This window comes from Gymnoscopelus braueri (genome assembly GCF_963280865.1).
Source record: "Gymnoscopelus braueri genome assembly, chromosome: 18".
NCBI lineage: Eukaryota > Metazoa > Chordata > Actinopteri > Myctophiformes > Myctophidae > Gymnoscopelus > Gymnoscopelus braueri.
In genome coordinates, this window is record NC_137618.1 from 42,188,641 (window position 1) to 42,206,140 (window position 17,500).

At 43.2% G+C, this 17,500-nt stretch overlaps 1 protein-coding gene across 2 annotated transcripts in view; it reads left to right on the forward strand.

The window, feature by feature from the left end:
• erbb4b (erb-b2 receptor tyrosine kinase 4b) overlaps positions 1-17,500 on the forward strand; it is a 549,356-nt gene that overhangs the window by 507,174 nt on the left and 24,682 nt on the right. For both annotated transcript variants that reach the window (XM_080456958.1, XM_080456959.1), the window contains exons 21-22: positions 11,942-12,097; positions 16,099-16,174. In XM_080456958.1, coding sequence (XP_080313084.1) covers positions 11,942-12,097; positions 16,099-16,174 — 232 coding nt within the window. The remainder of the gene's footprint in view (positions 1-11,941; positions 12,098-16,098; positions 16,175-17,500) is intronic.

The window sequence follows — 17,500 nt, forward strand, 5'->3', positions numbered from 1 at the left end:
GAGAGAGAGAGAGAGAGAGAGAGAGAGAGAGAGAGAGAGAGAGAGAGAGAGAGAGAGAGAGAGAGAGAGAGAGAGAGAGAGAGAGAGAGAGAGAGAGAGAGAGAAGAGAGAGAGAGAGAGAGAGAGAGGAGAGAGAGAGAGATTTCCCTTCTCTGCATGTATTGTACAGTAGAGTGGTGCATAGGGTAAACTGTATTAAGGAGTCATCAGAGTGAATAAATGTATAGGGACAAGCCTTCTTCACATGCCACTAAGCCAGTCTGAAAGCCTTCTCCACACACAGAATGAATTTAACATCTCCCACTCTTTTTAAATATTTTGTCTTGCTCTTCCCTTCTCTCTACCAGTTTGCTCTCTACGTCACTTTGATGGGATTCACCTCATTCCTTTTACAGCTTTTGATGTGCCTCATCATGTGACTGTATTTTGTATATAGTTATTAGGGGTGTAACGATACGTTTTAACAACGATTCGATACGTATCACGATACTTGGTTGTCGATACGATACATGAACGATACAGGTTAATTTAGAACGATACGATACGTTTCGATTCAGCGATTTAGTCGATACGATACATGAACGATACAGGACAGGTTAATTTAGAACGATACGATTCGATTCAATGATTTAAAATCGATATAGTAACTATTTATTTACCCAAAAATTCTGTGTGAAAAATAAATACCTGGATACTGGATATAAACCCCTCTTTCTCTTTTCTTCTTCTTAAAAGTACTTAGTATTGATATAATTGATTATTTGCATTGCAGAACGATTCGATACGATTATTTGCATTGCAAAACGATTCGATACGATTCAAAGTCAAACGATACGATATTTAGCTGTTTGCATATCGATATAGTAGATCGTTGAAAATTCAAAACGATGCATCGATGCAGTTACTGTATCGTTACGGGCCTAATAGTTATATAAACCAGTGGTTCTCAAAATGGGGTCCGGGGACCACTTGAGTCCTATTACAAAATAGTGTTAAATGGTCTGATGGGTGGGCTGTTGGAACACTTTCTCCAGATTTTCAAGTGGGCCCTTATCCTGGAAAGGTTGGCAACCACTGCAGTATATCATTAGACTAGTAGGACTACAGTATATCGTCTCTGTCGGATGGATGTCCAAAACTGTTACTTCTCAGGATTCAAATTCAAAAGTAGCAGATCTACAAGCTCGAAACGCGTCGCTTCGCGCCGCGCTTCGAGCTTGCATATCTGCTACTTTTGATGCTTAAATGTGAGGCTGTAGTATGATCAAGTAGGGCGTTAATTAACTAAAAAGAATATGGTGATACAGTAAGAGGTTTCTGCCCGACAGCAAAGATATAGTATATTTTTGTGGTCGCACCAGATGTCGTTCCTCCCAAGAGGATTCAAGCTTTACCAGAAGTAATAGATACTTTTTTATTGTATGATGTGTGTTGATGTTTGATGATTTGTTTTTAGTTTTTTTAATAGAGCGGTCCTCTTGAATTGTAAGAAACATCATTATTCATTCTGTCATGCTATGATGTTTTCTAATAAAACTTGAGACTTGAGAATGCAGCCTGCATTTGAAGAGATCTCAAAGGGGTTTTTCCCAAGACTTCTCTTTTAAGCGGTATAGACTAGAATGGTTGAGGGGAAAAAATCCCTTTTAACGATCAGTCTGATTCTCCTGGGCTAAGAGTTGTTTTACAGTCAGCCTGGTACTCGCACTTTCATCCAAGAGGTCAGGAGAGCACAGAGAGAGAAGCTATACCCAGGGAAAGAAGCTTCTGCACGGAATAGACCGGTGGTTTTCAAACTTTATCGTGTCAAATTGATTGAATGATTGACTGATTGAATACTTTATTAGCAGTTTGCAAAAAAAAAAGCACAGGAAAGTTCAATTTAATACAAGGTCTGCTAAGAGGATTATTATCCAAGACCAAACCATTTTGCAGAAAATGCACTTAAGACTTCTGGTGATTAGTAGTTTTCGTTCCCTACCTATGTTGAATGCATGCACTTATTGTACAGTAAGTCGCTTTGGATAAAAGCGTCTGCTAAATCACTGTAATGTAATGAAAGAGCTATATATACTCAATTCATACTCGTAATCAAAAAGAAAAATATGTACAGTAAACAGCTTGGGGGGCGGGGGTAGGCTTTGACTTTTTGGGTCCAGCTCCAACACTTACAGGTTGCAGCCATCTATAAGTGCTCTTTTAGAGCGGTTTTGAAGGAGAGCAAGGATTCACATGTTTTTATAACTGTTGGTAGAGCGTTCCACATTTTGGTGACATTAGAGGTAGAACGCAGTAGAACGAATTTAAATCCTTGTTTGAGCCAAATCTGGGTTGAACGTGATTAGTGGAGCTCCCTCAGGTGTTGTGATTGTGGACGTCATTGACGTTTCTGAAGTAGTTTGACAGGTACATATGGGTACATATCAAATTTAAATGTATTTAGCCACGGATATTAAACATTTTTGCAGAATTATTCAAGATTTTTTTCAAAAGCATAAAAAGTAGCAGATGAACAAAAAAGTTAGAATGTTAATAAGTTAATAAGTTTGAGAACCACTAGATGTAAGCGTCCAGCCGTGCTACCATCGGCATTCTAAACAACCGTTGGGGCTGTTGTTGTGGGGCTCCAGCAGCGCACCATATAGCATCACCTCCCCTCCAATGGCCATTAATTCCAGACAGGACACATCGCTCCTCTGAAATATAGATGATTGGCAAAAGGCTAGGAGGAGAGCTTTCTATTGATTGGGGCATCCCGCCTTCGGTGCTGTGACCTTGTTGGCGCGCTGTGGAAATAATTGGGCAGCGCTCTGGCCTGGCGGGGGCAGGGGGCGGGCATTGTATGTACACAAGCGATTCTGTGAGGATGTTGAAAGTGCCCCACCCCAAATAATTGGCAAAACTCTAAGATTTTATTGATGATATAACATTAATATACAAAAAAAGGCCAAAAATATATATAATGGTACTTTTCTTTAATACTTTGAAACATGTATTTTTCATTGTGATATGCAATAAATAGGAACTTAAAGCATTCCACGTTACATTTTCTGAAATTTACCTAAAAAATACCAGAGAAATACCAAAAAGTGTATCAAACATTTACCAAATATTTACCAAAAAATTACCCAAAATGTGGTTTACGTGGTTATACAATAAATAGGAACTTAAAGCATTCCACGTTACATTTTCTGAAATTTACCAAACATTTACCAAAAAAATAATTTTTTTTTTAAGTGGTTAACTGATATATGTGTGTACGTTTCGGTCCCAAGAGTCCCTTTTCTAGAAATGTAGTGGAGTCAGAAGGCATCAGCTTGCAAAAAACTAAAAACTAAACACAAATATTTTTTTTTACTAAAGTACTACTCAAGTAAAGGTAGGCTAACTGCCAGACAGTAGTGCTACAAACGGGAGGGAGAGCTTCTGGGGTCTTAAGCGTTGCACTGCAGTGGAGTAGATCTGAAATGGATTAGTTGTATAGGGCCAGGGCAGGAGATCGATGGCTGTTGATTACTGGCTGGCTGGCTGGATGATGATGCAGCCCCCCCTAGCTTCCTCTCTCCATACAGTACAGCAGTGGTGTAAAGTAACTAAGTAAATGTACTCAAGTACTGTACTTAAGTACAATTGCGAGGTATTTTTACTTTACTGGAGTGTTTCCAATTGTCAGTACTTTTACTTCTACTCCACTACATCTCAGAGGCAAATATTGTACTTGTACTCCACCACAATTATTTGAAACCTTTAGTTACTTTGTAGATTACCATTATTATTACAAAACAACCATTAACCCTATTTAGACTTTGGCTATTCGAAAATCTACCGATCTACTCAGAATGCGTCGTTTTGTACTTTTACTCAAGTACATTTTGAATTCCGGACTTCCTACTACTAGTATTTCTTTATTGCAGTAAAACATTTGAGGACGTTTTCCACCACTGCAGCACAGTACATGCAATATTTACACTGCTGCTTGTTCCACAGCAATTAGAAATCAATGTGAGTGATGGCCATGGACTCATATCGTTGCTGCCAGGGTGGAAACCTTGTACGTCCAAAACCGTTCCTTTTTGATTATTATTATTAGTAGTAAAAAAACATCTTAGAATAGTGAGAAAATACAATCTACAAGCTCTTTCTACTGCTACTGCTACTTTCACTTCTTTAGTGCTACACTCTTCACGGTTGAGTAGGGCATTCATTTATGTAAAAAAAACTAATATGAGACTTACGTGGACCCGCAAGCTGAGAGAGAGATGAAGCAGGGACCCCCATCGTACATTCAAATTGGCTTAAGGGAGGGGCCTCTGACGTCACGCTCATGTCACCATAGACCATATTCACACGGCGGCCATGTTGCTATTAAGTCAATGAAGTGCCACCCCCGTTTCCACGGCAACGGGGTGGCACTTTCAATGTTAAATTCCAATATGGCCGCCGTGTGAATATGGTCTATGACTCAGCCATGACCATAAGGAGTCATCACATTATTGGCTTAGGAATGCGTCAAAAACAAAAAAAATCACACCCCGTGTGAAGTGGGCGGTGTGGTCACAGTGGTCATCACAGTGATGGAAGTTCACTTAAAGAAAAGTAATATTGTGGACCAACCATTGTACACCCCTAACTTAAAAAAAACCTAGCCAATCACAGTCCTGAATAGTCCTGAATTGGCCACCATAGTGTACAATGGTGGCCAATCACGGTGCAGGGTTAGGGGGGTACAATGGTGGCCAATCACAGCGGAGGGTTGGGGGGGTGCAATAGGTGGGGGGGGGTACAATGGTGGCCAATCACAGTGCAGCGAATGTCGATGTCCAAACCTCACATATAGGGGCGGTTTCACCGCCCAAAAAAAATCTATGAATTTTAGGCTTCATGGGGTGTGTAATTGATAGAAAATAAGTCATTGTTTGGGTGAACTACTCCTTTAATGTGTATTTTCACATTGTAACCACCCCTGTAGTAACTCTGTGGACCCCTTAGGGTTCCAGCCCCCCCGTTGAAGACTCATGGTGTATGCGTATGTCCATGGAATTCACCTTTAGGCTAGCTGTTAAGGTGTTTGTTTTCCACGTGGGAGACCCGGGTTCAGATCCCGGGCGTTACACTTACATTGTGTGTGAGTGTGTGTGTGTGTGTGTGTGTGTGTGTGTGTGTGTGTGTGTGTGTGTGTGTGTGTGTGTGTGTGTGTGTGTGTGTGTGTGTGTGTGTGTGTGTGTGTGTGTGCGCGCGCGTGCGCACGTGACTGCGTGGATCTCCGTCTCGTGCCAGAGATAAAGAATAGCATCAGTGAGAAAAAGTGTCAGTCTCGCTGACGAATGGTCAGAACACCCCCCTCCTCTTTCCCCCCGATCGATTCAATCTCCCAGATCCATGCTGCCCGCTGCCAAATCTATCTCCACAAAACGCATTTGAGGTACAATCCGGTCCACTCAGCTTTTGTCCGCATGGCTCAGTGAAATAAGCATAAATAACCTGTGCAGCCCAGGAGAGAGAGAGAGAGAGGTGTGGGAGTATTTCCCCGCGGTGCGGTAATTCTCTGGCCCGGGCCGAGAGAGAGGAGTTTTAATGTTGTTGAAAGGAGGAGTTTTTGGGAGTTTTAATGTCGTTGAGAGAAGGGAGTTTTAGGAGTTTTAATGTCGTTTAGAGAAGTTTTAGGGGTTTTAATGTCGTTGAGGGAAGGGAGTTTTAGGAGTTTTAATGTCGTTGAGGGAAGGGAGTTTTAGGAGTTTTAATGTCGTTGAGGGAAGGGAGTTTTAGGAGTTTTAATGTCGTTGAGAGAAGGAGTTTTAGGAGTTTTAATGTCGTTTAGAGAAGGAGTTTTAGGAGTTTTCAGCGAAGATATTTAATGTTAAAAACAGAAAAGTCACTAGTATAGAGCCCTGACGGACTCCGCGCAAACCACAAGTATAGTGGTTTAAGTGGTTAAATTCAGGTTCTCCTTTCAGTTTTGGTCTGAAATCTTTTCTCCTGTACTGTTGTTTTAGAAGAAGAATTGTGATTAAGTGTGACAAAGGCTCCTTTGTGCTCACTTAATCTCTAGCCAGACAGTGCGCTGTCCCAGAATTCAATGCATTTTGAATACCTGCCGCTCAAGGTGAGAACTAACTACTTAGTTTCCTGCCCGGAACCAGGCAACTCTCCATTGTAACTATTAGGGGTCAAACGTTTAACCCATTGCGTAAGACCTGAGGCCGATTCTATACAAATGCCTTCTACTGTAAATCAGTAGTTTTCAAACTTTTCCGTGCCAAGGACCCCCAAAATTATATGTATTTCTCAGCGGGCCGGACCCCCATCTGAAATGTTTTGTGTCAGGGATCCCCAGAAGAGAAGATTTGTGTTTTTAAAAAAATCCTAATTATTCAGAATTTTTCAAACACTTTCAAGAGTTTTTAAAAAAGTTCAAAAATAGCAGATGTACAAGTTCGCAGCGCGGTATGAAGTGACGTGCTGTGAGGTTGTATATCTGCTATTTTTGAGAACCACTGTTCTAAGTGTTTTCAGAAAAAACTATATAGCTGTGAGCTTGTAGATCTGCAATGTTTTGGGTTAATTTTACCCCCCAGAATATGGATGCTTGCGTCGTGCTTGGGTTCATCACTTGACCAAAACGAAAATCCTATATTCTTAGAAGTGGAGGAGCGTTGATACCCTGCGCTCACCCTCCACTACTACTACACCGCCCTGACTATAAACTGGTGCTCAAACCATCAGCATTTAAGTGCCTCACCTTATAACATTCAAACCACCAGCTTTAAGTCCCAGAGAGAGAGAGAGAGACGTGCAGACGCTTTCTCGTAGTGTTTTCTTCAGTGGAAGTGTGTGTTGCAGGGCACTACGGCACAAAGCTGATCCCCGCTGATTGGAAAGCAGCCCCTCGTCTGGAGGTGTTATCATAACACAGTCTGTCTGCCGCCGCGGCGCTGCCATTGCAACCAGGCTTAATACCTGAAATAAAACTGTTTTTCTTCGTTCTTACACCAAAAAACTCTGCTCCTCCCTCGCCTCCCACTCAGTGCAATTACACCCACTCTCACACTGCGTTTCTCTCATCCATGCCACATGGGAGGGCAGCGGATTCAGAGCAGGCGGAAAGGACTGGAGAAGAAAGTTTGTGTTTTTCTTTCTCCCGTCTCTCTCTCTCCCGTGTCTCTCTCTCTCTCTCTCTCTCTCTCTCTCTCTCTCTCTCTCTCTCTCTCTCTCTCTCTCTCTCATTGTGTCAGCTAATTAAAATTCACAGGTTGGCACACAAGCCATCCATTTTCCCTCCACTGCTTAATTGTCTTGAAAATTGAGGAGATTACCAAGTGCCATTATGTACAAATAAGATTCTGTCAGGGACCCTAGGCAGCGAGCGCCGGCTGCTGCCCCCAGCACGCACGCACACGCACACACGCACACACACACACACATACTCTATCTCTCTCCTGACAAGAGGCTCCTCATTTGTCAGGGCCGTGGTTCTCAAACTGGGGTCCAGCGACCCCCAGCGGTCCTTGAGGAGTCACAGGTCTGTATGAGTCATATATATATATATATATAGTGTAGGGATTGGAGTCTCAGAGATAGAATAATGGTATCCAACAGGGTTCTGTGGCCTTATGCATATAAAACTGGGGACACTTTAAGAAGCAGTTAGTCTGCCCCAAGAGGGGCGGGTGTATAGAGCCGGCGAGAGATTGCGCCTGATCCCATTGGTTCACCGATCTGTCCGTCAACCCCCGCCCCGTTAACACAACATTACGAGCGACGCCCACTGCACTCTGGTTGGTTGGGAAATGAAACACTTCCTCATACCGAGTACACCGACGCGCTGGGCCAGGCTTTTATTTTTTAGCTAAACTAAACAATAAAAGCCTGGAGATCGAGTCTAAGAAGCAGTGGACTCGGGTCCTGTGCTACCTGACGGGGGTACTTCCATACAGATGTCATATTATGAACCCCACCACACGTTACACACAATCCAATAATTAGCCTTCCAAATCCACAGGTAATTGAGTTTTAATGGACAATTAAAGCACTGTGAATTATCTCCCCCCCAGCAGAGTGGCTCTAGAGGTTATGTGTGTGTGAGAGAGAGAGAGAGAGAGAGAGAGAGAGAGAGAGAGAGAGAGAGAGAGAGAGAGAGAGAGAGAGAGAGAGAGAGAGAGAGAGAGAGAGAGAGAGAGAGAGAGAGAGAGAGAGAGAGAGAGAGAGAGAGAGAGAGAGAGAGAGAGAGAGAGAGAGAGAGAGAGAGAGAGAGAGGGGTGCTTATCAAAGGTCTTCAGAAGTCAAATTCCAATACTTTAACTTCCATCCTCACGTTCTCCACTCGTACCGTAGTTCTGCCTTGGAGATTCAGCAGCTTTGATCCCTGTTATTCAGATATATCCCTTCCCGTTACCCTCAGACTGTACGCACGCACGCACACGAGCACGCGCACACGCACGCACACTCAGGTAAGGCCTGGGGGGTGACATGGTGGCCCAATGACCCGCTTCTCTTCGATTAACATGCCACAGCATTTACAACATGTTTACATTAGCATACTGTATGAGCAGATCAAACGTTTCGTCGGCTCTAAATCAACCCTTTGAAGTCCGCGACAACGCCATGGGTTTTAGATCCCATCTCCCAGACAGTGTGGTTTCCATCCCATAACCCGAGGAGACGGTCCTCTGCACTATGCAATAAGAAACACATCCCAACGAGTTGACAAGAAACAGGTTGAATTGAACATTTGATGTACACTGATCCTTACTCCAAACGGCTTGGGGAGACTCCTCTCTCCCTGCTCTCAGCTCCAACCGTAAGCAAACAGTTAACATTTGGGACCCAGACGATTTCCAGGTCAGGCTGGAGGACAGGGTGTGGAGGAGGCGAGGACACAGAAATTAAGGTATTGGAATTTGACTGGAGAGAGAGAGAGAGAGAGAGAGAGAGAGAGCAGAGACAGAAGGAGGGGATGATCATGGTAACTGCTGGGGTATCTTTCTTTTTGACTCCTTTATACAATGGCCCCCAGAGAAAGAGAGAGAGAGAGGGTTTGCTAATGTGTACTAATGTGTGTGTGTTTGTGTTGTTTAGACTAATTAAAGTCACAGTTTAACAACCTGCACAGTCTATCGCTTTATTTCAATTGAGCCCCAGTAATGGAGTCAAATCAACAGTTGTATCGATTTGTACCTCCCTCTCTCTCTCTCTCTCTCTCTCTCTTTCGCTTCCCTCCTGCTTTGTATGGATGTCCTGTTCTCCCTTCCACTGGCTCCGTTCCATCACACACACACACACACACACGCACGGACACACATGCACGGACACACACACACACACACACACGCATGGACACACACACACACACACACACACACACACACGCATGGACACACACACACACACACACACACACACACACACACACACACACACACACACACACACTCTCTCTACTGGAAGGTACATGTTTGTATGTGTGAAGGAGGAGAGCCTAATTCCATCTGTGTGTGTGTGTGTGTGTGTGTGTGTGTGGGGGGTGTGTGGTGTGTGTGTGTGTGTGTTCTCTCCTGAGAGGGATCCAAATGAGGCATTGTGATTATAGCCTTACCAATGTAATCTCACCTTTTATGTGCCCCCTACCCTACACACACACACACTTACAAGCCACCCCTCCCCCTCCTCTTCCTCTCATTCTCGTATTTCAACCTATTCCATCTAAATCCAATTTGTTATGGTTTCAAATAAGGCCTCTTGTTGTTGTTGATTTTTTTCAGTCCCTCTGCCACTTCAGCCAAAGTGGCTCGTGTTATTGTGAGAGCAACTTTAAACAGTTAAGTGTTTCTCTACCACTCCCCCACCCACCTTTTTCCCCCCTTTCTTTGCTTGTTCTTTCCTGTGGGGAGTGAAGAGCTTCAGGGCAGCGGGGGAGCTATTGAATAGATCTAACCTGTGGGGCTGTGAGGATATTGCAAGACGCTCTATGCACAGCAGCCATATTGGAAAGAAATTGGGCCTCTTTCGATCTTACTTCCATAACAGGTGTTACCAATGATACTAATGAAGGCTCTGTCTGTTCCATTCTGGTCAAACAGAGTCAGGGTGCTGATATTGTGCATGTTGGCTCACTGGAAACACTCTGCTACACCTGTGGGTCTCGAGGTGTGGTCCAGGGACCCTCATGGTTCCTTGAGGGGCTTCCGAAATGGCCCCTTACGGGTGTGAAACTCTGAGAGTGTACAAATGTACATTTGTACACTCCTTGAAATTAAAACGTTTGAGAACCACTCTACTGCACTAAATGGAACAGCCTTAATTAGTATAATTGGTAACACCTGTGAAGGAAGTAAGGAAGCATCCCAATTTCTTTCCAATGTGGCTGCCATGCATAGAGTCTATTGGCAAGAATTTGGGACGCTTCCTTACTTCTTAATCTTAATGGCCTTAATCATACTGATTAAGGCTCTGTTCCGTTTGGTATAGCAGTCTTTCCAGTGAGCCGACACGTACAGTACATCGTGGCCGCCATTTTGTGTGGGGAAAGCAGTGTCTCCTACTGCATGTATGTCTATTGAAGCAGGAGGTTATTTCTAGTTTGAACATTTTCACTTTAATTTGAGAAAGGAAGTGAATTAGATTGGACTGAAACCTTGGTGACATACTTGGTTACAAACCTGCGTGTGTGTGCTTGCCCGTGCGTGCGCGCGCATTTGTGCCTGCCTTTTTGTACACAATTGAACATGTGGATGTAGTGGTCATGTAGGACTTGGTATCTTTGTTTCTTTGTACTGGTCTATATCTGTGCAAATGTTTGGGTGCTTGCATGCATGCGTGTGTGTGTGTGTGCGTGCGTGCGTGCGTGCATGCTTGAGTGTTTGTGAATCAATTGGGCGGAGGCAATGCCAACACAATAAAATCCAGCGTTCGTTTAACTGTGAAAGCACACTTTCAAAGTGAAATTAACATTCCCACATTTTGCTGCGTGACATTCAAGCGGCAGACAAGGAATCAATGTGTGACAATGGAAGTGCTGCAATGTTAAGGATCTCTGCACCGCTTTCCCTGAAATTAATTGCCCGTATTGTTTGCTTGTGCTCCAGAAAAAAATCGATGTCCGCCGCGGCCAGCGTCTCGGTCCTTATCGCGACTGGCCATCGCTGGTAATTAAAGAAAGAGGCCTCCAAAGTTCTCTTCGTTATTTTTGTGCTGGACTGTGTGAATGTTCATGTGGGAAACTCGGATATCGTTGCTGTCAGGAAGAAACCTTATGTCTCCACATTTCAACTTTGTTTTTAGTTTTTTTCACGAATGTATGCCCTACTTGGTCGTATTTGAGTGTCACACAAAAGTGGTGATACTGCTATTTTTCCATTTTGTTTTGTGTGTGTGTCCTTTTTACACCTTTTTTCCCCAAAAAAGTCATTATTATGCCAATTAATTCCTCCCCTCACACACTACTGTGTGTTCTTACTGCTAGAGCCTTCGTACCTACTCCTCCCGCCCAACACAACCCCAGCCCTAAGGAATACCTGCAGTGACAAATATCACCCTCCCCGCCCGGCTTCCCTCACCCGAACACGGGCCAATTGTGTTTGTATTGACGCTCGACAAAGCCGGATGCACTGCGGTGGATTCGAACCCTTAGACGTGGTGGGCAGCTACTTTACTGCTGCGCCATGCACCGAGTGCTTGAAATGTAAAATAATGGAAGTTGACACTTGATTAAACAAGAGGAGATATATCGTCTCTGTCGTCGGGTGGAAACCTCATATGTCCAAAACTGTTACTTTTCAGGATTCAAATTCAAAAATGGCAAAAGTAGCAGATCTACAAGCTCAAAACGCGTTGCTTCGCACCGCATTTCGATGCTTGTAGATCTGCTACTTTTTATGCTTTTGTGTATCACTGTAGGATGATCAAGTAGCGGCGTTCATTTACGAAAAGTGTGTGTGTGTTGCAGGGGATGATGTACCTGGAGGAACGCAGGCTGGTGCACAGAGACCTGGCAGCGCGTAACGTCCTGGTCAAGTCTCCCAACCACATCAAGATCACCGACTTCGGCCTGGCGCGCCTCCTGGACGTCAACGAGAAGGAATACAACGCCGACGGCGGAAAGGTATAACGCCACCGTTTCACCTGTAATCACATACTGTACTTATTATCACTGATGGAAAGGAACTAAAGTACATTTACTCTTTCCACCCAATTTATCATCATCATGAGGAGTCTTTAACCCATTCAATCCGGGAACGCATCAGTGTAATTTTAAGATTTCTTTGGCTATAAAAAAATTGCAGATATACAAGCTTATATTGCGGCTATAAGCTTGTAGATATGCATCTTTTTTTTGTATCGTGAACATTTTTGAAAATCTTTGAATATATATACATATTTTTTTTAAGCGAACATTTGTAACTAAAATCTTTACTTTAGATTTGAGTTAAAAATGTATATATATATATATTCAAAGATTGTTCAAGAAAATTGCAGATCTACAAGCTCATAGCTGTGTTTTCACTGCTGTTGTATCCTACTGACTCACCTGCCAGTGAGGAGCCCCCACCCACCGCACTTTATTATTAGATCAATTGAAAAAGTAATTGTTAGAATGAATCACTAGGAAAATAATGCATAGTTAAAGCCCTACCCTGGAGAGAATATTAGTTTTTCTAGGTCTATAGAGTTGCATTAGCTTGGCACCAGGAGGACTGACTAAGGGAGTTTTGAGGGTCTGGACTGGAGTGAGCCTGAATAACCTTTCACTGAGGAGGTGTCTGCATAACGCCAAGCAATCTGACAAAGATGTTCGCTGGCCATGTCTTATAGGGACAAGAACCAGAGAGAGAGAGAGAGAGAGAGGAAGAGAAAGAAAACAAATTTGGCAAAGCTGTTTGCTGACCCTGTCTTATAGAGACAAGAACGAAATAGTGAGAGAGAAAGCTAGGATTGATGAAAGAAGTCTATAGATAACACATACCAACACACTCTCTGCGCGCACGCACGCACATGCACACGAGCGCACGCACATGCACGCGAGCGCACGCACATGCACGCGAGCGCACGCACATGCACGCGAGCGCACACACACACACACACATACACGCACACACACACACACACACACACACACACACACACACACACAGATGCTTCTACTACAATACTTGTGAGCCGATTTTATGAATGCCATTTAGACTCTCATTTTTTGCAGTATTATATAACCCTAACCCTAAAGCCAATAATAGCTGATCTACAAGCTCACGACACGCCTCGTCGTGCACTTGTAGATCAGCTATTTTTGGTGCACAACACCAGCTTGCGCAACCAAGTATTGTTACCTCTAAATGTCTTATCCAATTCCTAAGCCCAACCTGAATCTTTTCCTCGTTGAAAATGTGAACCATAAACAGCAATTTATCTCATGGGTCCTCACGATGTCTATTTTCCAAATTCTACTACATTTGCGGGGATATTTGGCCCTCACAAGTATAGTAATACAGTCATGTGCATGCACACACACACTCGCGCACGCACACACACACACACACGCATGCACGCATGCACACGTGCACACACGCACACGCACACACACACACACACACACACACACACACACACACACACACACACACACACACACACACACACACACACACACACACACACACACACACACACACAGAGGGGTTGTGATGGTATTGGATGTGAAAGGTGTGGCAGAGTGGCAGGCCAGGCAGCAGGGGGATGCAGCTTTAACTCAGTGATTGGATTTGTTGGCCAATCCTATTGATTACGGTGGCAGCGGGGGAAACCGGGCATGTGGGGGGGGGGGGGCTGTTGGGTCGTTGGTGGGCTCCCATAGGTGCAGTGTCTCTGTCTGCCTCTTCAAACCTCTTATCTCCGCCATTCAACTTTTTTTCAACTTTTTTTTTGCAGTGGTGGAAGAAGTACTCACATTTTGTGCTTAAGGAAAAGTATCACAATGTAGACATAAGCTGTTACAAATAAAAGTCCAGTATTCAAATTGTACTTGAGTAAAAGTACAAAAGTATTCGCATTAAAATAAACTTAAGTACTTAAAAGTATTCATTATGCAGAATATCCCATTTCACAAGTCGCTTAGCGGCGCGTTGTGAGCTTATAGATCGGCTATTTTCAAATAGCCTAAGTATACATAGGGCTGAAGTGGTTAATGTATGTTTTGTAATAATAATAAAAATCTACAAAGTAACTAAAGTTTTCAAATAATTGTGGTGGAGTAAAAGTATAATATTTGCCTCTGAGATGTAATGGAATAGAAGTAAAGTTTTTTATTGGTATTGTTCAATGTATATACAAAGTCAATGAGACAAAATGGATAATAAACAAACAATGTAAGTCACATTTCCCACCCCACAAAGTTCCTGCTCCGAAAGAGCCACAACCCTGGTTATTTTCACTATTTTAAAACGTTTCAAAAACATAATAGTAATATGAAAAGGAGTGGATTTGGACATACAGGGTTTTGTACAAGGTTTCCATCCGACAGCAACCTAAGTGGGGGGATAAAGCAAGTGGAGGGATAATAAAAGTGGAGGGATAATACTAGTGGAGGGATAATACAAGGCCCAGGCTGACACTGACACAAACCGTGATGGACGAGCCGAGGGGGCCGAACGAGACGAGATTAGATGAGATAAGCTTTTCCCCCCCCAAAAAAAGAAGGAGAAACAAAAGTGGTGGGAATCGAAACAAAATCAGCCGGGACCACAGGGAAGAGAGTGGAGGGAGCTGAGATTCAGGGGTGGGACCTAACTTAAGTATATTTACTTGAGTACAATTTACATTTTGTTGATGCTTTATTTCAATTTTCGTATGTTTTATACTTAACCTCCACTACGTCTCAGAGGCAAATAATGTACTTTTTTACTCCACTACAATTTTTGAAATTATATTATTATTACAAAACACACATTTAAGCCCTATTTTAGAATGTGGATATTCAAAAATAGCTGATCTACAAGCTCACAATGTGTCGTGTCGGTGCTGCTATTTTCGTGCTACACTGTGAGCTTGAAGATCCACCAATAGGCCTTTAACTTGCAACTGAGTATGTCTACATTATGGTTGTGCTACTTTTACTTACGTACAAAAAAAGAAAGTACATCTTCCTCCACCACTGGCTGAGATTAGGGAAAGCCAAAAAAAAGACAAGAGTACGGAGAGCCCCGAGGGACACATTTGTTTTCCACTTTCATTAGGTTATGAGCTTACCATTTCCCCAAAGTAAATAAAGCAGATCAGTAGAGCAGAATATTGTTTCTGCTGACTTCACTGAAAGTGTCCTCTTGAGTGGGGGGACTGCATGCATTCTGGCTGTTCCCTCGGGACTCTGTAGTCTAATTAACGCTAATGTCACTCCTCTTTATTGTGTGTAAAAGGCACTGCCCCCCCCCCAAAACACAACTACAATATGGTGTCTGTCTGGTTGCCCAGTCAGCCATGCTGCAGACAGCAGCACAGTCAGTCTATTGGAGTATTGCAGTCTCTGTCCACATTCACAGTTTATGTCCAAGCGCGCCCCACTGTGGAGTAAGGCAGTGGTTCTCAACCTGTGGATCAGGACCCCCAGAGCCGTCCCCACATGATTTTGGGGGGGTGTCCCTAGATCAGTGCTTCTCAAACTTTTTCATGTTAAGGACCCCCAAAATAACATGTATTTGGATTTCAGATGACAGGACGTTTTAGCAGTGATCACCTCAATGGTTGATAGGTTGGAACAGTGCGGGCATCACGCTGTGTGTGAGCGCTATGGACATGACATCGCCTCTGTCGGGTGGAAATGTCATCTCCAAAGACTAGGATGGCTGTTACCGACCCAGTAGATGTTAAGGGATAAGGGACGCAACAAGTTCATAGCCTTTTTGTTTGTGGTTGAGTATAGAGTTACAAAGTCTGGCACTTCAGCTGAGTACAAAGTAAATATCAAATAATCAACAAGAAAGCAAATAAAATCGAATGAAGAGAGAACAGAACCACTGATATTAGCTGCCCACCGGAACTATTAATGGTACAGTATCCCGTAACAATGGCCTTGCCTCCTAATGAACTGTACCTACTGTCTGTATACCCTGACAGATGCCCATCAAATGGATGGCGTTGGAGTGCATCCACTACAGGAAGTTCACCCATCAGAGTGATGTATGGAGCTATGGTAAGAAAACCACACACTCTTTCTGGGAAATAAACCAGTGTTTCTGCAGGTGTCACTGTTGAGGGATTTTGCCTGTCAATCATCGCCTCTGCTCCGCCCCCCCCCCCCAAAGGAGAAGGGCGGGGAGGAGAGGGGGCGGGATTAATGAACTGTGACATCAAAGTCCACGGGCCAATCACAGCACTTCTCTGAGAGTAATTATTCAGAAAACCCCAGACCACAGAAAATCCACTGAATGTTCAAAGTTAAATTTTTTTGGGGTGGAATTGAGGTCAGAAAACCTAAAAAAGTAAATTTGATGTCATGAAACCTTTGAGTGATTAATGTATAATGTATTTCCGTACGGAGACACCATCATTTCTCTTTTGAGTCTTGAGCTAAAATGTTTGGGAACACATGAAATGAACTCCACTGGCAGTCCGGCTGAAGGTGACTGTATGAAATATTAATTCCACTCTGAGACATGAAAGGAAGATATATAGTATAGTGTATTATGTATAGTCGGTCATCAGACGATTGGAGGCACAAATTGTTGGATTTTGGTGAATATTGGCCATAGGGATCTATTAGCTTCCTGGATGTAAGGGAAACTGTGGTATTGCAGCGTCCACAACAATGCAGAGCGGGTGCATATTTGTTATTATAGCACCACCGGTTCAGCTATGCATATACTTTGAACATAATAAAAACAGTATAAAATGATGTAAGATGGGTGATCTATCCCTTTAATATCAGAGCATGTTCTCGCACACAGAGCCTCACCGGTGAAATGTAAGCAGTTTCATATGGCTTTTATTATTGCTGCGTTTCAAATAACAATAATAAGGCTTCCAAATCTACCCTGATATTCTTTTGGGCTATTCTGAGACCCCCTCTGCAACAGTGGCTCTTTACAAAGTCATTAAGAAAATGATTTTCAAAGCTTATATCTGAGACTGGTCAAATCAAAGAGAATAGCACATGTTTGATTAAGAGTATCCGTGTCTTTTTTTTACGGATCCCCAGTGGTCCTTTATGACCAGGGGCTATTACCCTCACTGCTAATGATATGCGTTTACACTGCTTGCTCCTCGTTAGCTCATTAACGCTAATCTAATTAAGAGAAGTGAAGAAACTTCAGATATGGAGCGACGACTTTGAAACCCGATCGTCTCCTCTTCGTCGCGTTGTCTTTGCCTCTCCTCTGTTCTCCTCCTAATTAAAGCTTGAGAAACTCTAATTAGGGGTGGTGCGACAGTTAATCGAGCTAATCGATATAGCCACTTATAAAACATAATTCATTATTTTATAAAATAATCGATTAATAATACATCCCTATTTTGGGCA